This window comes from Rhododendron vialii, chromosome 12a (assembly GCF_030253575.1).
Source record: "Rhododendron vialii isolate Sample 1 chromosome 12a, ASM3025357v1".
In the NCBI taxonomy this organism is placed as follows: domain Eukaryota; kingdom Viridiplantae; phylum Streptophyta; class Magnoliopsida; order Ericales; family Ericaceae; genus Rhododendron; species Rhododendron vialii.
The window spans coordinates 33,573,933-33,595,056 of record NC_080568.1 but is presented as its reverse complement, the minus strand read 5'-3'; the positions used below and the strand labels follow the sequence as shown (position 1 = coordinate 33,595,056).

At 40.2% G+C, this 21,124-nt stretch overlaps 3 protein-coding genes across 6 annotated transcripts; 1 reads left to right on the top strand and 2 right to left on the bottom strand.

Moving 5' to 3' along the window:
* Window positions 1-978: 978 nt before the first annotated feature.
* LOC131309900 (phospholipase D alpha 4) lies at window positions 979-6,370 on the bottom strand. Of its 2 annotated transcripts, none has more exons than XM_058336601.1 (4): window positions 6,264-6,370; window positions 3,826-4,386; window positions 2,080-3,277; window positions 979-1,659 (listed from the first exon to the last, which is right to left on the bottom strand). In XM_058336601.1, the coding sequence occupies exons 2-4, from the start codon at window positions 4,138-4,140 to the stop codon at window positions 1,223-1,225; spliced, it is 1,950 nt and encodes a 649-aa protein (XP_058192584.1). In that variant the 5' UTR covers window positions 4,141-4,386; window positions 6,264-6,370; the 3' UTR covers window positions 979-1,222. The 2 variants fall into 2 exon arrangements, with proteins under 2 accessions (XP_058192584.1, XP_058192583.1); XM_058336600.1 differs by lacking the exon at window positions 6,264-6,370 and adding an exon at window positions 5,078-5,314.
* A 4,118-nt stretch (window positions 6,371-10,488) lies between these two features.
* LOC131309904 (PRA1 family protein F2-like) lies at window positions 10,489-12,037 on the top strand. Its single transcript, XM_058336609.1, has 2 exons — window positions 10,489-11,130; window positions 11,532-12,037. Exon 1 carries the CDS (start codon window positions 10,539-10,541, stop codon window positions 11,118-11,120), a length of 582 nt encoding a protein of 193 aa, XP_058192592.1. The 5' UTR covers window positions 10,489-10,538; the 3' UTR covers window positions 11,121-11,130; window positions 11,532-12,037.
* Window positions 12,038-12,177: 140 nt separating this feature from the next.
* Window positions 12,178-19,453, bottom strand: LOC131309901 (inactive protein kinase SELMODRAFT_444075-like). 3 transcript variants are annotated; one of them, XM_058336603.1, is made up of 10 exons: window positions 19,129-19,453; window positions 17,513-17,744; window positions 16,789-16,943; window positions 16,601-16,695; window positions 14,907-15,934; window positions 14,313-14,494; window positions 13,517-13,593; window positions 13,279-13,426; window positions 12,974-13,123; window positions 12,178-12,676 (listed from the first exon to the last, which is right to left on the bottom strand). In XM_058336603.1, exons 2-10 carry the CDS (start codon window positions 17,691-17,693, stop codon window positions 12,425-12,427), a joined length of 2,268 nt encoding a protein of 755 aa, XP_058192586.1. In that variant the 5' UTR covers window positions 17,694-17,744; window positions 19,129-19,453; the 3' UTR covers window positions 12,178-12,424. The 3 variants fall into 3 exon arrangements, with proteins under 3 accessions (XP_058192586.1, XP_058192585.1, XP_058192587.1); XM_058336602.1 differs by lacking the exon at window positions 19,129-19,453 and adding an exon at window positions 18,182-18,215; XM_058336604.1 differs by lacking the exon at window positions 19,129-19,453 and adding an exon at window positions 17,839-17,948.
* Window positions 19,454-21,124: the final 1,671 nt, after the last annotated feature.

The window sequence follows — 21,124 nt, the reverse complement described above, 5'->3', positions numbered from 1 at the left end:
GATTATTTTGATAATATATTGGAGTTGAGCATTTTTTTTATTTTTTTTTGGGATTGAGCAAGAAATCTAGAATTACCTTGGGTGGGAGCCAGGAGGGATCAATTTCCTACTTAGTTTGGAAATGTGATTCCTGATCATCAGAAATGACATTCTTATTCTAGTTAGTTCCAAGCGTAGGAATCATGGAAATAGGACAACACATTTCCTTTCATCTTCAAGATTATTGTCATTCAAATCGAGGGGGCTAACTCCTATTTCAGTTATGGTAAAATTTGGGCCCGTCCAATTTTTGCCTTTGGTTTTTATTTAGACGATTGAAACGGTTCATTTTTTTGTACGCTTGCCTTAATAGCTTTTCTCCAGTTTTGGAGTTCATCTTATCCGGATATTGGTATTTTTTACAATTTGTTTTTAAGCATTTGAATGGTTTCTATGATTGGAATTTATTAATCGTTGCAAGAGATAGATTGATAGGAAATATTCCGACGATTTCCAGCCTGAATGGGGTCAGTAAGATCTAATTGACGGTTTGTTTTCTGAATATTCATGGCGGCTTTTTTTTCTTTTTCCGTCGGTGCTATAAATGAATGTGCAGATATACCTACCTATTGTTCTTAACACCACATAGCCATCTGTAGCCCCACCGTATCTATATTGGGGCCGAAGTTAAGATCCGCCACCGGCTACAGGCACGAAAAAGTATATTTAGCCTCACCAAGGGGCTACCCATCTATAGCCCCACCGTATCTATATTGGGCCCGAAGTTAAGGTCCTACCATCTTCTATAGGCACGAAAAAAATATATTTAGCCCGACCGTGGGGCTATGAAGACTTGAACTCAAGGATTGAGTGAGAAAACTCTAAGTACTTACCCGTTGAACCAACCACATCAGTGATTTGAATGCACATGGCTGGCCAATGCATTGGTGGCTCAAAAAAGAAATTCAAATAGGAACTATCAAAAGAGAATATGAAAAGTTTCACTGAATTTAGTTTCCAAAATGAATGGGTTACTCACATATATGTACTTGTGATAAAGAATGCTCTACAATTGAATGTATACAAGAACAACTAGAAGGAACTATATGGGCACAATCTAAATTTCATCCATCTTTTGCAAACAAAGGTGTCAAAGAATTGCTTATCCAAAAAAAAAAAGGTGTCAAAGAATCTAATGTAAATGATCTGATCATACGAATGATTTTGAAATCGATCGTTGCAACTACGTGGTGAGTATAGGTGGTAGAATTTTCGACCGCTTCCCCTTGACCAGAGCTCTTGTATCTGGAAAATAACTGCCACCATCCTCCTCAAGATCCTCTACAGAACCATCGGTGTTTACATCGACCGGGTAAGTAACTAAGTGAACGCCTTCCATGTCTATAACTTCCTCTCCGCTGTATATTTTCCACGCATGCTCTCCTATACTGCGGATGGTTTGAACGCATTCGATGGTATGAGGCTCTCGGAACATTTCTTCCGCTTTTCTAGTATGCTCGAACCACAGTGACATACGGTATGCATGGATGTCCCCCCGGCTTATCTGCTGCTTCCCGTTTTGCTGTTGGTAGCATCCGATCGCAATTTCAGTGTCTCTTTGCCCATCCATCGATCGCTGGTTCACATTGGCGGATCCTATCAACATGTAGGTGTCGTCCACTGACGAACAAACGGCAAATCAGCAACAACATAGTGATCGATTTCATACGTTCGAGTCAACATAACAGAGCATTAGTCACTCATTATGGGGGTATGTTAGAAGCACTCGTCATTCTGATATCATTTTCGGCCAAAAAAATTTTGGTGCGTCCTGAGAAAGTGGGTTGGTTTTCAGAAGATTTTACAGACAGAGTGAGCAGTTATTGGTGTTGTTGAAAACAAAAATAGTCGAATTTTTGGAAATACTCGTCTTTTCATATCATCTTTGATTTTATGGGGCAACACATACGAAACTTCGAAAACAGATTTTCTGTCTTTGGACAAAGTTGGTTGTTTCCCGAAAATTTTCCTGAAATTGGTAAGTTTTCGACGTTTTCCAAAAAAGAAAAGGAAGACAGAAAACGAATGTAATATTCGTACCTATCATGAGCTTGGAATGAACATAAACCATGAACCTCCTATGCTTTTGAGCATTCCAGTATTGTGTTGCAGGATGAGGAGAATCCGGAGGAACAAACTCCTCTTCCCCCTTCTCTTCCCTATTTGCAAGGCAGAAGAAATTCAGGTAGTCTCTTGGGTGCCCATTTTCGCCACTCTCTTTTATCGCTTCTCCAATCATTTTATACATCATTGCCATTGTTTCTCTGGTCCAATGCAACATGTCTTGAACTGGTTCGCTCTCCGACACTCCTTCTGGCCACATTGGGATAACAACATACACAGAAAACCTCTCTTTTGCTTTGATTTTACTCACCACTTTAAGTGCAATCTCAACTGGGATCAAATTCGTGCATCCACAATGTTGATCTTTCTCCCAAAAATGGCAACTTCCAATGAAATACTGGTTCTCTATATATATAAACCTCTCTGCACGCCTTATAGCTTCTACGTAAGCTTCATGAATGCTCCGCTCCACAGCATAATTTTCCGGCATCTGGGTTGATGACACGCGGTCAATGGATCGCAACACTTGAACCTTCCAATTCCTTTCTTTAGACATGGTTTCTGGAGTATTTTGGTGATAGAGATCTGAGATGGTTTTCAGAGGGACTAGTAATGAAGGATCACATTGCTTTTTCCACCTTTGCTCAAAATTCTTCAAAACATCCCAAGCTGCTTCTCCAATGATACAAGCATGAGTATCGTGCCATGGCTCTCTAGGCCCACCTTTGAGAAGGCTAGCACCAGAAAGGCTTGTTTGATAGAAATCATTTGCATGCGATTCTGTATTAAGATCCCGAAAGAGGGAATGCTCCTCAGTATCATACCGGCCATCATAGAGATCCAATCCACCAATGAAGCTCATGATTTCTCGGTTGCTAGAAGGGAAGTTTCCTCGAGTGTCCACTGTTATGGTTTTTTGGTGGTGAGTGAAAACTGAGGGAAACTTGTTATGTAACCGCTGGCACAGTCGGCATATAACTTTGGTGTGTTTGAAATAGGCGAAAGTGTCTTCGTCATGCGTTCTCATTAGTCCTTTGTTCTTGATGATTGGTAACGAAGTTTCGTCATTCCAGAGCATAATCCTTACAGCTACACCTTCTTCTGCTTTCCACTTCAGCAGTTCACCGAGCTTTACTCCCCACGCGTGAGGGATGTCTGTTTGTGAATCCCGAACCTGGCCAAGAACACATCAGAGCAGTAAAACAAAGGGATGCCGAAATAGTTTCCTCGGTGGTTTACAAATGAGAGATTCTGTCACAGAAAAAATGTGCATATTGCAGGTAAAATTAATCATTGCTCTTCCATATTTTTGGCATGGGATCCTTTGTCCTCAATAATATATTTCTCATTGGTTCTATTCACTCCCAGCCATATGATGTGCCTTTGAGGTTTGTCGAGTACTATAATTTCACGACATCGTGCAGCTTAGAGTGTATTGCGTCGTGAGTAGGCGTTTAGAAGACGGGGGATTCCAGAAGCAGGTTTTCGGGCAAAACCTCATCATAGAAGTGGTGTATTCCACTGTAAAAATCATTTATTCTAGTTGGGTACGACGCGGCAATGCCTTGGTAACATCCACTAACTTCTCAAAAAATGCAATTATGCTGGCGCTGCATTCATCCTGGATGGGGCCACGCGCCACCAGGACCAGGATGAATTCAGTGCTGCACACTGAACTTTGAGCACTTCTATGAAAAGTTATTTAACTGTCATTCCATTTACCAGGACCAAAGTGGGATTGAAAGACCACCCTGCAATGTAAATCAAATGCTTTGCATCTTCAATGGCTCTGAACACATCCTCCCAAAGTTTTCTTGGGTCGCCACAAAGCCCAAGTGGTGGCTTGAAGCTATAGCTGTGGTGAGCATCTTGGTACAGCCTAACAATGCAATTGGAGCGTTGAGGAAATGTAGCGTTCTTCAACCCCTCGAATGCACCACTGCTGAGCAATTTTCCCCAGGTAGGTTCGAGTTCGGCTGGTCTGAACAAGAGCATGAATCTCAGCTTGAGTTCTGCATTTGGCTTTCGATTTTCCATGTTGAGCGGGAAGAATCCATCGATCAGACTTGCTTCGTTTAAGATTTGATTGGCTTGAATTTGTGTTTTCCCCAGGACGTAGCACTTGGTCTTCAATGTAATGGTGATTGTGGAATCGGATGGATGAGCACAAAGGATTTGGAAGGTTTGGTTCCAAACGCGGTCAGTTTCTGGGCTTGTTGCTGCTACTTTGTTGTTGTCTATCTTGATAGTCACATAGCTGGGCTTTCCATTTCCTAATATGCACTGCAAAGTTGAATTTGGTAAGGGAGCATGGATATGATGGATACGACATGAGATCAAAATCGCATACGTGCTTTATGTTTCTGAAACCCGTAGGGCCATACACAACTTGAATACTTGAAATCTTTCAAGTTTGTAATATTGCAGAAAGAGATACTCCCATTTGCTAGGAACTAAGTATTTGTAGCTAGCCTCCCACATGGATGAGGGAAAATTCGCATTTTTCCTAAATCCCACTTGATTCAAACGCGTATCTGAACATTTTACAGTATAATATATCATACACATTTTGCAGTATAATATCATACGCATAAGTGTTGATCTCAGACTAAATATGCCAATTAAATTGCCAATATCTGAATTCCTAAGATTTAAGTTTAGAAAGATCAGAAGTTGGATACGCTGGAAATGCGCTACTTGTACATGTTGATCATTTGTTACAGCTACAAAACCGATCTTATTGTGTAGTTAACTAGCTTCTTCTCATTTTTGTAAACTACCCAAAAGAACGTAAAATATTTCCTTTCACTTCCTTTTTTTCCTATAAAATATGTTTTTGTCTGCCTATTCTTTCCGACTTCCGAGAATTGAAGATTGAAACATAGCATAAACTTACTTAACTTTGTCGAGGAAAAGGCTTGGGGGGGAAACGATCGCTGATCATTGCAATTAAAATAAAGTTGGAGGCACTTACATTCAAGGGGAAAGGTGGTGTGTAAGGTGTTGCATGGAAGATAGTAGCTTCAAGTGTTCCATGGAGGAACCTGTGCTTTCCCTCCATTGCTCTAGTCTTTTAAACAATCCTTTTGGAGAGAGAGAGAGAGAGAGAGAGAGAGAGAGAGAGAGAGAGAGAGAGAGAGAGAGAGAGAGAGAGAGAGAGAGAGAGAGAGGGGTGCAGATCGGAGTATATAGGTCGTGTATTTTGACATATAAGAGGTTGTGTCATCAATATCATTTGTTATATAAAGACGTACAGGTAAGTCGGGCTACTCTTTTGATCCAAAGCAATGCTTTTGGTGCATATATAGGAATGCATATGCTTGGAATGCAATTGAATTTTTCTGCAGTTTGGAAAAACTTATGGAAATCTGCATTTCTAGTCTTGGAGACAACCCTCAAGTCTCCCTCAAGTTTTTTCCTTTAAGTTGAAATCTCCAATCACATTTCTTCCAAAAGAATGAATATGAAAACAAGTCATCAGCAATTAATAATTAAATGAGGTGTAATTCTTCAACACAAACACCACAAAGAGTGGAGATAACTCTCTCTCTCTCTCTCTCAGATCTTGCAGCGTTTTTGTGCGCGCATTGGGTATGGAATTAATGGACCTTTTCTTTGTGAATAAGATACTAGTAGAAATCATTGTCAAACAACAGATTTTCGCACAAAATACAGTTGTGGGGCCCAGAACAAATGTTGGTATATTCTCTGCAAATTCTGTGCTTGTGTATACACAAGGTTTTCCATTTTGCGTGGTCAAACTGAGGAACCTGGTGGGTGGGCTGTAGACATGGATGATTCCACTTCTGCAGCATTCAGATGCTCTCTCTCTCTCTCTCTCTCTCTCTCTCTCTCTCTCTCTCTCTCTCTCTCTCTCTCTCTCTCTCTCTCTCTCTCTCTCTCTCTCTCTCTCTCTCAAGGATGCATATGGTACGGAGGTGTGTACCGTAGCATTGCCCTATTCCAAAAGCTATAAATATTCTCTTCTTTTTGTTTTCTAATGACACGATCATTGCAGATATTATGCTAACCAAAACCCGTAGAATCCCCAGACGTTATACATACAGTACCATGATATCAAACAAACAAAACAGCAGTAAAATTTAAGTCACAAAGACAGGAAAAAGAGGAAGCAGGAAAAAGACATTTGCAAGGGAAACCTGATTTGGGTTCTTTTCACTTTAAGGCAAAGAGAAGATGCAGTCGTGTTGGGCCAAGTAGTTTGGTTCTTACTTCTTATTATCATTGCCATCTGTTTTGACGGCCAACAATTGCATTTGTTCCCAGATTTATTTTATTTTGAGAGAAGGAATCGTTCAAAGAGATAAGAGGGCGGGCAGTTTTCAAGTGGGCAGGGCCGGCCCTGGGCCTAGATCCACCAGGAGGTGGCCTAGGACCTCTCCAAAGAGCCCAAAAATTAGAGCCCCTCGCCATTATAGGTTGACATAGTATACTAGGAGTCTTTAGGCCCAACATTTGTACCCAAAACTAATTTAACTGAGTGAGGCCATTCAAAAACTAGGGCACAAATGTTTTTGTCAGCCCAATTTGGCCAATTCCTGAACTCTTACTCTTAAAAGGAAAAAAAAATACAGTAGAATTTTACACAGAAACAAACCCAGTCGGCTTCTCTCACCCCAAAATTTCATCTCCTACTTGTGGGTTGTGACCTTAACCCTCAAATTCCAAATCAAAGCAACCCTCCAAAATACTTTTAGCACTTGAAGAGGTAAAAACGTGATACAACATGCAAGAACCGGTTTTCGCAGCAAGGAATAAATCTACCGTTTAAATTTATTCGGTATCACCTTGTCAGATTGCTTTCTTGACTCTCAGAATCCTCTTTTCATTCCAGGTATGGCTATGGGCATTAGTTATTGTAATGTCAAGTAATTTTTGTGACCTCGACATATAAGTATTTGCAAGTTTTATTGTGATGATTTGTATCTTTTGAAAATATAGCATTTCTAAATGTGAAGGGCCCCAAATTGGTTGGTCGCCTAGGGCCCCAGAAAACTCAGGGCCGGGCCTACAAGTGGGGAAAATTGAACAAAAGTTTTAGTTTTGTCATATTTTCGTATATGCCCTTAGAATTATTCCATATTCAACTTTTTAATTGGGAAAAACTTTCCTAAGGTGGTTAAATTTGAAAAGAAAAAAGAATGAAAAAGTTTCAAAAAAAAAGGACAACAAACTGGTGTTCTCCTTTTATATTTTAGAATAAGATGGATGCAATGCAACCAGAAATCCAATTACTCCTTGCGAAATTGTGGTGAGGTTGATTCCTCCTAGCGACCATGCACCCTGTAGACAATTGTTCTTTGGTCCAGCTCTTGGCTTGAGTAGGCTAACTGCACAAGTTAGGGCAACGGGCCAGCCCTTCCCTTGAGTAGGCTAAGTAAAAGGCAACGTTATAACATCAACCGGTTGGTTGAAAGGTGGCTGAAGGGAAAACTAGGGTGCATGGAGACAACATGCGTGTTAGGCTGATCTCGATCATCCACGACGAGCAATGGGCTATTCAGATTGCATCTCAGCCGAACAGATATCGACAGTCGATTATTGTTCGGCTTTTTAAATTTCTTTGGCCTGTTAATTTTCGAATACTACTACATTTGAAACTTAGGTGGCAGAGATAGCAACCCATAAGTCACAAACACTACCCACAAGGCTAGATTTGATTAATAAAAATTAAAAGTATTAGTATTAAAGTGCATTTTGGGACACGACTTTCTCAAAGCTTGATGCAGGCGTGAATTCATGAAGAATATAGTAATTATTTAATTAGAGCTTGATTAGGAAATTTTGTGATTTCATATTCTTAGTCTAGAATTATTTATTTCCGTACTTAGGTAGGTTAATGTGATTTTCCTTTTATTTAGTATCTTAGTTAATAAGGAAGTAGTTTCTTAATTTCAATTTACCTTTTTAGTATTACTAGGATTGATTATAAATAGAGTTGTAAGTCTTAGGATTATGGAGTTTTTGATGATTAATGAAATTATAAAGAGTGTTCTCTTTTATGCCAAATTCTTTGGTATTCTACAGAATCAACAAAGTGTTTGATGCCTTTATTCCTGGGTATTCTTTGACTAAACAGGTTTAGAGAAGGATTTCGATTTCCGGGTATTCGTTACGAATCAACGGATTCGGACTCAATTTAGTAGTTTTGTGTTTCAATTAGCTTCCGCTGCATCAGTTGGTATCAGAGCCTGCGCTCGATTCCAGATCATGGTGCGACAAGCAGTTCGTGATGATCGTTATGTTGTTGCCGAAGATATGAATGAAGGTGATGAGGCTGCACGGGGTGCACAACTAGGGGAATGATTTCAACAGATCGAGGATACGCATAAAGCGCTGGGTATTCTTTGACTAAACAGGTTTAGAGAAGGATTTCGATTTCCGGGTATTCGTTACGAATCAACGGATTCGGACTCAATTTAGTAGTTTTGTGTTTCAATTAGCTTTCGCTGCATCAGTTGGTATCAGAGCCTGCGCTCGATTCCGGATCATGGCGCGACAAGCAGTTCGTGATGATCGTTATGTTGTTGCCGAAGATATGAATGAAGGTGATGAGGCTGCACGGGGTGCACAACTAGGGGAATGATTTCAACAGATCGAGGATACGCATAAAGCGCTGCTTAAGAGGGCCACCTTGATCGTTGACAATCAACCTCACTACTACCCACTGAATTTGTGCTCCTTTATGGAGGAGGGTACAATTTGGTGGCCATTCACGTCCAATATTATTCCGGATCCAATCGTAGATTGGAATAAACCACCAGTTTTTGATACAGACCCCTTCATTGTTGAAGGCTTTAAGAAGACAAATGACTCCGACACATTGCTCTCGGATTCTTTTTTAATTCTTGGTGTTCCTAATGATGTTCCAGCCGTTGGTACTGTTGATGTTCGAGAGTTTGTTCAAGTGAGTGATTTGCTCAATGAACTTACAATTGTAGATTTCGTGGTTAAAATTGGCTTGGGAAAAGAGGTCACTGTCAGATTATTCAAAGAAGAAAAAGAATCACCAAAAAACTCTTTTATGAAAAGTTTGAATCTGTTTATGTCCTGGTAGTTTTTCATGGCACTTATTTACAATGTCAGTTCGAGAAAACCAATTTGAAGTTCAAGACCAATGCAGACAAGCTTAGGCGCTTGAAATTATTTGAAGCAATGGAAACTTGAAGACGAGTTTTCTCAAGCCGGAGTGAATGATGCAGGCGTGAATTCATGAAGAATATAGTAATTATTTAATTAGAGCTTGATTAGGAAATTTTGTGATTTCATATTCTTAGTCTAGAATTATTTATTTCCGTACTTAGGTAGGTTGATGTGATTTTCCTTTTATTTAGTATCTTAGTTAATAAGGAAGTAGTTTCTTAATTTCAATTTACCTTTTTAGTATTACTAGTATTGATTATAAATAGAGTTGTAAGTCTTAGGATTATGGAGTTTTTGATGATTAATGAAATTATAAAGAGTGTTCTCTTTTATGCCAAATTCTTTGGTGTTCTACGGAATCAACAAAGTGTTTGATGCCTTTATTCCTAGGTATTCTTTGACTAAACAGGTTTAGAGAAGGATTTCGATTTCCGGGTATTCGTTACGAATCAACGGATTCGAACTCAATTTAGTAGTTTTGTGTTTCAATTAGCTTCCGCTGCATCAAAGCTTCCCACGTGGTGCCAAGTGGGCCAAGGTTCGTTGTTTGCTTGCCGTCTTTACATTACACTCTCGCCGTCCCCACGACTGGCTTGGTGTTGGTGTGATCTTAACTTAAAGATTATTATTAAACCACTAAAATTAAACAATATCTTTGAAAGAAATCCTAGTAACTATTGTAACTTTAGTGGATTTTTCAGGATTAATTTTCCAATATCTATAGAATCAAATTCGTATAATGTATATCAATATCTAAATTTCAATTGAAAACTTTTACAAGTTAACTGAGTCAAGTGACCCTATTTGTCACAATGTGTCTCCGCCCTCATATATTCCCACCTCATCACTATCGTCCTACCCGAGACGGAGACAACAAGAATGAAGTTAAGTAAAAGAATTAGTTGAATCTTGCTGTCAAAACAACATAAAATCCATGTTAATTTAACCGTTTAGAGTAATTTTTTACATGGATGATCTACATATTAATACCTACAAAAATAAATGACTTGATTCATCCAATAAAATGATAGTAGGCCTCATTTTTCCTCTTATTCAAAATCACATGACAGACTGTCACACGAGAGCTCATCTACATGGCACTCGGTGCGTGACGTGTAGGCTCTATCTTGTGCACCCCTTTTCAGAATATTTATAATGTAACGATTATTTGTAACGTCTCTCCCGCATTTTTCCTTCCGTCTTATTTTTCTCCCCTCGCCCGTCCAAACTCCATACCGGTGGAGAAACCAAGGACTTCAACTCGCCGGAAAATGACCTCGTACGGCACAATCCCGACATCGTCACCGGTGGGAGGCGGCACGAACCTCGAGTACATCTCCCGAGCAAAAGCCCGCCTCAAAGCTGGCCTCGCGACACGCCGGCCATGGAGACAGATGTTCAACCTCCCCTCCATCACCCTCCCTTCTCACTTCACAAACTGCTTTCCGCGCATCCGAATAAACCTCCCCTACTTCCGCATGAACTACGCCATCATAATCCTCCTTATACTCTTCCTCAGCCTCTTGTGGCACCCTATCTCTCTCTTGGTCTTCGTGTTCATGATGGCCGCCTGGACCTTCTTCTACTTCCTCCGCGATGAGCCGCTCGTGGTTTTCAACCGGACGATCGGGGATAAGGTGGTTTTGGTCATGCTGTCGGTCTTGACGATCGCTTTGCTGCTGTTGACCCACGCGACGGTGGAGATACTGAGTGCGGTTTTGGTTGGGGCTGTGGTTGTGGTGGTTCATGCTGCGGTTAGGAGGACTGATGACTTGGTTATGGATGAAGAGGTTGGTGGTGGTGGCGGCGGTGTTGCCGTGTTTCCCGGCGTCGCGTCTTCTTCTTCTTCTTAGCCACTACTTGGTTTCTTATTGATTCTGTCTTGTTCACTGCGTTCGGCAAAATGAGTTCACTGCGCGGCAAGGCGTATAATTTCGAACAAATATGCTACAACATATTGAAGTGCACAGATTCGGATATAGATGTGTCCAGAATTGTCTGATGCGCATGGATTCCATGCAATAGATGTTGCGTCTAACACATCAAACGATTTTAGACACATCAGTGTTCGGATATGTGCACTTCGATCAGTGTCTCTGTAACTTTGCTCAATTTTTAAGTCAACGAATAAAATACTTTTGTACATAATTTTTTACTAGTTTTTTACTTCAAATTTCAATGAGTAATTTAAATTGGTGTGAAATTTTTGAAAAATTATGCATAAAACAATTTACTCTTGATTCGAAAATGAGTGTCTTTTGTAGTTAATTAACTTTGCAGGACGGAGGGAGTGGTAATTTTCGTTGAATTGAAGTGTTTTCATTCTTTCGGTATGTCATCTTGTATGGGCTCGAGCAAGTGTGTCTCTTTTGCATGTTATTTTTCTTTCCATTGTGCCGTGGTAGCTTCTGAGAAGCTAAGATTGCTCCCAAATCTATCCTTTGTTATTTTCCAGTTGTATTGTTTCAACAAGAATATTCAATGGCAGATAAAATTCAAACCCAGTTTTTGTTAATGACTTAATGTAAGGAGTCTATCCTTCGTTTTTTTCGCCAAGGTTTTTCCCCCTATTTTCAAAATTCTATCCCGTTGTCTCTACGAATTGTTGTTTAAATTAATGTATTTCGAGAATTCTATGTATGGGAATTCTCTCCCAGTACAAGATCGCAGGCAGCCTTTCAAAGGAGAGATCATTTAGTATCCCTAGGCGGTGCCCTAGCTCTTCCTCCATCACACATTGATATGAGGTTCATACACTTTGTCTTGAACCCCACATATGTCACCATCTTAGAAGAGGGTATACTTGTCCATCACAATAAAAACCGGTGTGGGGAGTCATTTTGGTGGAGTGCAAATAACCTTTCACTTTGGGTTCCAACCTTGAGTGAGTGACATACAATGCACTTCAAATAGTTAGAATTTGTCGACATTTGCGCGGGAGTAAGGTTCCAACCTTGCTAATAGGGATCATTCTGCATTTCTAAAATGTACGACAAAACCCTACAATTGCCCGACTCCCTAATACTATATACACCGAAACAAAATCATAGACGGCATTAGACAAAAATAAAGAAAAGATAGAATAGCTGAAAGAAAATGAAATGAAAGTGAAAATTCACTTCAGCTATATAGGCAGTGGGAGAGGTGGAAAAGCGCTTTACGAGGCATCGTCACATGATGTCCTCCTGTTCTTACTATCCTTTCCCCCGAAAACTGGCCTCTGTGTCTCAAAGGAAAGCTTACCACCAAACCCTTCCAATATTTCGCTAGACGTTGGACCACTTAAGTGCCGACTTTGTTGCTGCTGCTGTTCGAGCCAAGTCCTTCCACTCCGATTACCTATTTCGTACCCAGGAGTTGATATTTGGTTCGAGGCCATAACCACATCCCCCTCTAGTATACGCAGCACCTGTTACCAAAGACGCCAAACAAAATGAGCAAAAACTTGTTAGAATTAACTTAGATGCTGAGAGCCTATTTCATTGAATAACTTATATGCTTCCTGTAATGTTTGAGTGACGTTATTCTACGTTTTCATTTTCAGTCCTCTCCATAAATCAAAACCAAAAATTGCAAAGCAATGTCTTGGTTCAACACCATTTGAACAGATTATGAAGGCTTACACTCGCGAATGTTACTTACCAGTGAGAATCAAATCTAAATGAAAAGTACAATTTCCCTTCTTATTTTCTAAAGAATATCTTACCTGTGACATTCGAGGCCTTGAATGAGGATCTCGCCGAATGCACAACGATGCCGCATGTAACATGCAATAGACCTCGTGTTCATTGTAGTTGTTTCTTAGCAGTGGGTCAACCAGTTCGCGGATGGCATACTCCTCCAATAGTGGACGTGCCTGTTCCAAGACGAGGATAACATGATTAAAGTGAAAATTAAACTCCAATCTATTTGTTTCATCAAGTTGCAATGCTTCTCAACTATATCATACGCCGTCTTTTACGGGTAACATTTGGTCCATGGACAGAATAAATAAAAATCATCCCCACATACCCACTCTGTGAGGCACTGCTGACCCTTTGGCCGGCTAAGGTCTACAGCTTTTCTTCCAGTAACAAGCTCCACCAAAACAACCCCGAATGAGTAAACATCTGCCTTTTCTGTTATCTGTCCACTTTGTGCATATTCTGGAGCCAAATACCTAAATTGAAGCATTAGAGTTTATTTGATATCATGATTCCACACAACATATGGATTAAGCAAAATCTTAAATCTTTATCTCAAGACATACCCAAATGTTCCTAGTACCCTCGTTTCCACTCCTGTGTCTCCATCTGGTTGCCATCTTGCCAATCCAAAGTCTCCAACCTAGCAAATGAATAGTTGGAGAAACGATATGGTGATTTAATACATGTCCCTTTGGTTGCATACATTTTCGGACAGTACAAGCTCGTCAAAACATTAGAAAGGAATTAATGAAACCAGAAAGGGTGGAAATATTTCATCAACAGTTACAATCTGAGATTTGATGGTAATTGAGGGTAAAGATTAGTAGATTTAGCAGAAATTCAGAAAGGGAAAATTAAAAATTCTGTCTGGAGACCAAATAGAGTAATTGAAGGAGTTGGAGAGTTAATCAGACATTTCATCCCAGCTTAGATGTCTTGAAACGCTATCATCTTGTGCAACACTTTAACGGAGCAGATATTAGAATACTACCGGAATGGAACGAATATCTTATCCCAGCACAACTTCTTACCCACATAAGTCATAACTTCTTAAGGGGAAGACACTGTTGTATATTGAGGGTTCATTTAGTAGGTCAATAACATTGAACACATTTCCCACAGAGAAGTGGGAGTGTTGAGCTGAAGTCTCTGAATGAAGAAATTGACTAGTGCAATAAAACAGGGGAGGAACAATAATCACGAAAAAATACAGTTGAGAAAGGCCAAAATTTTGAAATTATGGAATGGTACAACAGTCAATAGGTGCCTGGGAAGAGCTTGCTTTAGGTGCTCTTCATTAATAATCAAATCAGCAGAAATTAAATTGTATAAACGAGGACAGTTCAGAAATTTTCATACCAGTGGTTCAAAATCATGGGTAATGAGGATGTTGTTAGGCCGCATGTCTCGGTGGACGATGCAACCTACTCTGCATTCTTCATGAAGATATCGCAACCCTCGAGCTGCTCCCACAGCAATTTTTTGACGCGCAGACCATTCTAATGGGTCCCGATGATGACCTGAATGGTCCCGATGACGACCTGAAAGATGGAAATCCTTTTCAAGCTTAGCTACAATGTTAAGAGGGAAAAAAAAATTCTATTCTCAACTCAAATTATTGAAATGGACTTGAACTCTTCATTTTGAGGTTGAAGGATTCATCAAGGACCTACATAATGTGTTCTTTGAGAAAGAAAAGAAATACGACTTCAAAGTGTCGTGAGTTCATGCAGCAGCAATTCACAATTCTATCTGCCAATAATATCCTTGATCTTTACCCTAGACATGGTTTCCCACTGTAAACTCGACTATAATTATAAGATCACAGCCAAATTCCGCAGCAGAAGGTTTATTCACCATGGAATTAAATGTTGACTATGTTATCTCTACAAATACAATACATCCATAATGTAGCTGCATAAAATACTCAGGAATAGGGGAAAGACAAATTACCATATAGATGAGAATCGAGAGAGCCATTGCATATGTATTCATAAACAAGCAACCTTCTCCTCTCCTCAATACAGAATCCAATTAACAAAACCACATTTCGATGCTGAGCACAACTGAGGACTTCTACTTCCGAGCAAAATTCTTGGTCCCCCTGAGAACTAGCCAACTTGTGTTGCTTAACTGCAACAGCCTGACCATCTGGAAGGACACCTCTGTGGACAGATCCAAATCCTCCCTCCGCCAAAAAATTAGCTTGCGAAAATCCTCCAGTAGCAAGCTCCAGCTCAGCATAGGTGAACCACCTTGGTGGTTTTCCAAATACGGGTGCCTTGTGTTGACATATTGAACACAGAGGAGGGTGCCCGAGAGGTATATTTCTAGAAAGACAAATCGCCTCTCTCACATTTCCTTTGAAGTCTAGATCACGTTTATTATTCTGCAATCTAAAACAAGCTTCTCGATCAAGTTTAGAGAACTTCTCCAGCAAAGCCTTCGTTGCTGATGTTTGAGGCCTCTCATGTGATCTATGTGAGCTTTCTTCCAAGTGCTGTGATGATTGATGACGAGAACTGAGAATTTCTGCCATCCATGGTTGGAACCCTGAACTTGATGAAGATAAGTCCCCACTGTCTGTATCTGAACTTGATTCATCGAGGTCAGGAGTTTCCTCTTCACCCAATGAGATTTCTTTCTTCAGTTCCCCGTTAATTTGAGAATTGAAGAATGGAGAGGTCCCAGGATCTGAGCTGGATACTGATGATGTTCCAGCTTCAGTTGCAGTAAATAGCTCTGGACTACTCGTTGGAGTCACAACGGGTCCTGGAATTGAATCCATAGAATCATTCTTATTTCGTGATTGGTTCTGAGATGATTGATCTATTTGAGATTGTACTGAACACAGTGCTTCAGCTTCCTTCTTGGGGGACCCAACCAAGTTTAGACGCAGAACCTTTGGCTGGGAGCGCTTCATAACCACAATGTTGCACTGCAAATCTTCCATACAGCACTTCTCTTCCTGCTTGAGCTGTCTGCAAGTAACACAGGAAGGTATGACTTGAGGAATATAAACTGACAGAAATAAGAAGTATGCCGCGTCAAGGATACAGAATCGAGAGCTAACATTTTTCCAAATGAATAGTAGAACGTAGTGGAATTCAAAACCCATATCACTCCTATCTTATGCATGTTAATGGCATAAAACCCAATAAGCTTGAGCTCTCTTAGCCTCAGCAGCCAAAGATAAGCTCGTGAGAGCTGATAATTTTCCAAATTAATAGAAGAACTACTGGAATCCAAAACCCCCATCAATTAGTGTTCTAAATGGCGGCCGCCGGAGGTGCCTAGGCACTCGGCAGCAGCTCGGCACCATGATTTCACCCTCGGCGGCTCATTCAGCGGATAGGAAGATTTGGCGGAGCTTGGTGGCACTTGGCGGAACTTGGCGGCTAGGCGGCCAAGAGAGATTTGGTGGAGCTAGGCGGCTGTCTTGGCGGAGCTAGGAGGCCGTCTTGGCGGGGCTTTGGCGGAGTTTAATTGCCTTAAAAATATTTAAAAACAATATTTTGGAAAAAAAAACGCCGAATTGCTCGGCGGCGCCTAGGCGGCCTAGGCGCTTGACTAGCGACGAGCGCCATTTAGAACACTGACATAATCTTGTGCATGCTAATTGCATTATTCAAGAAGAATCTCCATACTTATCCAACACAACCCAATTAGCTTGAGCTTTCTTAGCCTCTGCCGCAACTGCCCCACATGGTGATCCAGAGACAACTTTTATCTTCACATTTATCTACAGAGCAGGGTCAGGATATAAGTCAGATGATATAAGTATTGGAGTATGCTAATTACACAAAACGTAAAAAAAATAAGCAGAGATGCTGACTTTGTTGGGATCATAAACATCATGGAGCTGAAGGATCATTTGGGAGCAGGAATCTGCAAGATCGGACTTCTGCTCTGAACTTGTTCCTGTATGAGATCTTCGGTGGCCATTGGCACAGTCTCCTGCAAATATGGGAAAACCCCATAGTTTCCTACCTGCATATTAGGGGAGCGAAAATACAATAGTCAGTCTGACATAGAAAATTGATCATCATACTTTGTATCTCCCCAGTCCCCACTCTGGATCAAAACTTGGAAAGACAGATAAAATGCAGAGAGAACTGTCTCGCTACGTAGAGCCAAAGCCGCACACCCAGAATGAACAATCAAGATGGAAATATTCCAATTAAGGGAGGCACAATAAATCACCTTATCGAACAAAAAGTTTACGACAACAAAGGCATAAAACAGAGATGATATTTGAAGAACGCTCTTTAAGAACTAAGACAACGTACTCCTAACTCCATGCGACAATGGTAAAGCCAAACCAATTCCAACTCATCAAGTACCAATACTAACTTGATATTCGCTCAAAACGGCAAAAACCTTTTATTTTGACAAGGTGTTGAGGAAGAATACACGGCTACATGTAACACCCGTGCCACATAAACAAAACTGATGAATAGAACCTCGGAATTGTGATAATATCCCAATCTACTGATGAAGAAAAGGAATTTTCTAATCAGAAGGGCACGAACCCAAACAACCGGGGCAGGTAAAGGTACCTGAGCTTTCGGAAGAGACCACAACCACCAGCGTGATGCAATCCCCGGGCTGAACAACATGTGTCAAAGCCCAAATCAGAGCATTCTTGGGAATTTCTCTTGATGCCTTGACGGCAACCACCACCTTTTCTTTGACATCCGAGTCCTTCTCTTCCTTCCCTCTCTTCGATTCCCTATTCATTAGCCCAAAAGAATGTTATCCTATCCACCTCCTTCCTCAGCAGATGTACTCCTAGAAACCAATCACAGGCAACAACATGAGTTCAGCAGAACACAACCCCACAGCCCAGAAAACCACTCATGTAACAGAAAGGACAACAAGGAACCATTGTAGGTTGAATTATTGAGTACTCTGTCCCCACCAAAACAAAGCCAGGATTCCCAAAGAGGTATAGACGACATGCTTCTTTAATATCTTCAACATGACAAGCTATTTTAACCAATAATTCCAACCAAATTTTTAAATCATTTCAAATCAACAAAAGCGTTGTTCTAATTTGCCAAACAAAAGATTCCAAGTAAAGGTACCCAGAAAAGTACTACATTCAATTTTGAACTTGTCTTTACACGTTGAGGGAGAAAATTAACGCAAATAAAATAACTGTTACTACTAGGTATAACCCTAGACTAGATCTAATTGAAAAACACTGGAAGAGTTCAAGCTGGTACCGGGGACGGATTCTTATTCTTAATTTGAAAGTGCGGACTGCGGACTCTTAAAACCCAAACCTTTATTAACAAGACTTGGTACGCAAATTGTGGTGCACAACGCAATCCAATGCACGTGAAGCCCAAAAAAAAAAAAAAAACACGCAGACAGTTTCAGAGACATCGGTGCGCAAAGACTATGCCAACCATTATAGGCCCCTACGGCACCTTGATCCGTCACTGCTGGTAGTGAAGTTACAGTATGCGGCACATGATGCACAACACAAAACGACACAACACTAAAGAAGACCTCAAATCCCTAGTGCTTCTTTATAGGTTTTCAAATCAGAATCAGAGAGTCAAATGGGGAAAAACGCCAAGTGTATGATAGAGCTAGCTAGTTTCCAGATCCAGAGTCACAATAGACTCTCTCTCTCTCTCTCTCTCTCTCTCTCTCTCTCTCTCTCTCTCGCGGATAAGCCGGGATGGAAGGTCGAACTGAGATGTCGAAACTTCATACCTCAACGCCACAACACATGTCCATATCTAAAAACCTAAAATGGCCGCACATCACTCATATAACACATCAGAAAACCTACAAGCTCAACTTCTAAACCTCAAATTTCAACTCTCTCTCTCTCTCTCTCTCTCTCTCTCTCTCTCAAATTCTGGAAACACGCAAAACAACTCCACAGCATTCAATCATACACAGAAACGTATACAAACATTCACATACGTAGATGTAAACAGTCGAAAAAATCACCGATGGTACTACACCAGAAAAATCGACTGAGAACAGGAAAAATCAACCCAAAAAAAGTTCCAAAATGAAAACGACTCTGAGAAAGGGAAAATCAACTAGACGGCGTTACAGATAAACAGGAACACATACGTACAAAGACATACATTGGCGTGTGCTTGTTTTTGTTAGTGCAGCAGATATTTAGAAGAAGAGGTGAGATTTTTACCGCATTTGAATAAACTCGATGTTATGTACTTATCAGAGACTCCGAGAACAGAGAAGAAACGCTGCTGGGTGTTGTTTATTGGCGGGGTTGGTTTCTAATCCGTATCTGCCGCCGTGCTATCACATCAAGCAGGAAAACACACGCTGAAGAGTTACAGCAAATTAACTCCTAGGAGAGAGAGAGAGAGAGAGAGAGAGAGCGCGCGCGCCGAGGAGTAAAATAAACAGAGGAGGAGATTTTTTTTTAAGTGGTTTTCAACTACCTCACCGACCTAGCCAATTTATTTCCGACTCCGGTTGCGTGCACCGTGCACGTTTGCGTGCATAAACAGGCCGTTGAGAAGGACTACGGAGATACTGAGAAATTTTTCGGCGACGGGTGGATATATCTTATGTGGTATCGGTTCGGGACATCTGGACCGTCTAATCCACTTTTGAACGGTTTGGATTGAAACCCTCCCTCTTCTCTCACCTCAACACTTTCTCTTTCTTTTTTCTATGTCCAAATCCAAGTCATCCAAAAAAGAAATGGACGACTCGGATGCGTCAAACGGCACCACGTGGCACCCGCTTGGCAATGAAATTTTTTTCCAAACTAACGGAAAGTCGATTAGAGCCCTGTTGATAGCCCTTAGCCTAAATTTTTGGGTTTAAACAAATGATTTGATTTCTACACTCCTTTTATATATATATATATATATATATATATATATATATATATATATGGGTTTTTTAGTGAAATTTTTATGTGTAAGTTTTTCAATAAAAGACAAAAAGTGAACTGCATTTGTCAAAAAAACGGAGTGTAAAAATTGTTTTCCTAAATTATAGTAGTGATTGATTGTCAAACTTTCTGTGCTTAATTTTGTTTTTTCTCTTCTTCATATTGTGATGTAAATTTATAAGTAAAATTAACATTTTATTTGTGTACTTTCTCATACTGACAATATTGTAAATTTACATTACAAGAAGACAAAAAATGAATTGTGGTTATAAGAGGGAGGATGTGAAAATCACTACCTTAAACTTTTTGGTCTTTTTTTATTGTCTATTTGATTTTTTTAATTTCTATTAAATTCGGGTAAATTTTTAACTATCTTCGTTTTGATGGGATTGGATATCTAAACGTTAGTTCTAATTAGTCTAGACGTCATCAAACTCGTTTATTGTGTCAAATCGAGCCAAGCATCGACCTACTTAAGCACAACTTGTTTTCCAATTGAGCTTCATATCCTGGTTGGCTCAAGTGTGCGTTTATTAACTTAATGAACCGACCCAAGTCGAGTCGTTTTCGACCCAGATCTAGGCAAGTTCGTGAACAACTCAATTCATATGGCAAGTTCTCATCATGCTCTTGTAATGTCTGAGAATAATATTGATTACTGAGTCAAGACAAAGTCAATTCTTATCTTATTACTTGCGACCGATGAATACCCTGCAAATTATTTCTTGTTGGCCAACGATGCACTTGTCTAAAACTTTAAAAATAAAAATAAAAACCAAGTTGCGACTGTGTTAACAAATGACAAAACTAAATTAAAAATTTACTACATACATGAACCCTCCCAAGTTCCCAACTAGTCCCAAGTTCTACTACTAATTGTCAAATCATGTAGGTCTCGTTCCATTAAAAAAAAGAAAAAGTACACATTTTTTGATATTTAAAAGTTATGCATTATAAAAAAAACGATCTATCACGTAAAACAGAAAATAAATACTTAAAAAATAAAAAATATTACAGGACAGGACCTAAGGTTATTAAATTAACGTAGAAGCCCTTGTTAAATGTCAACTCTGGCTCAATTAGTATGGAGATATATAGGAAGACAAGAGGTTGAAGTGGTCCACAAATTGATGAATTTGGTGCAGCGCCGGGGCACCGCTGGACTGAGACTGAGACCGAGGAAAAGGTAGAGCTTGGCTTTGAACTTTGTCTTCATCAGACCAGACCTCCATGTTGATGCATTCACAGGTCTCTCCTCTACCCGCTTCCCAAA

Excerpts from the sequence above, each read along its gene's own strand:
- LOC131309900 (XM_058336600.1), bottom strand. The coding sequence starts at position 5,164 with ATGGAGGGAAAGCACAGGTTCCTCCATGGAACACTTGAAGCTACTATC. Across the intron at positions 3,278-3,825 it reads TCAATCCCACTTTGGTCCTG|GTTCGGGATTCACAAACAGA; the intron begins GTAAATGGAATG and ends GTTCTTGGCCAG. Across the intron at positions 1,660-2,079 it reads TCATTCCAAGCTCATGATAG|TGGACGACACCTACATGTTG; the intron begins GTACGAATATTA and ends TTTGTTCGTCAG.
- LOC131309904 (XM_058336609.1), top strand. The coding sequence starts at position 10,539 with ATGACCTCGTACGGCACAATCCCGACATCGTCACCGGTGGGAGGCGGC.
- LOC131309901 (XM_058336603.1), bottom strand. The coding sequence starts at position 17,693 with ATGAATAGGGAATCGAAGAGAGGGAAGGAAGAGAAGGACTCGGATGTC. Across the intron at positions 13,124-13,278 it reads AGCAGTGCCTCACAGAGTGG|GCACGTCCACTATTGGAGGA; the intron begins GTATGTGGGGAT and ends GTCTTGGAACAG. Across the intron at positions 12,677-12,973 it reads CAAGGCCTCGAATGTCACAG|GTGCTGCGTATACTAGAGGG; the intron begins GTAAGATATTCT and ends CTTTGGTAACAG.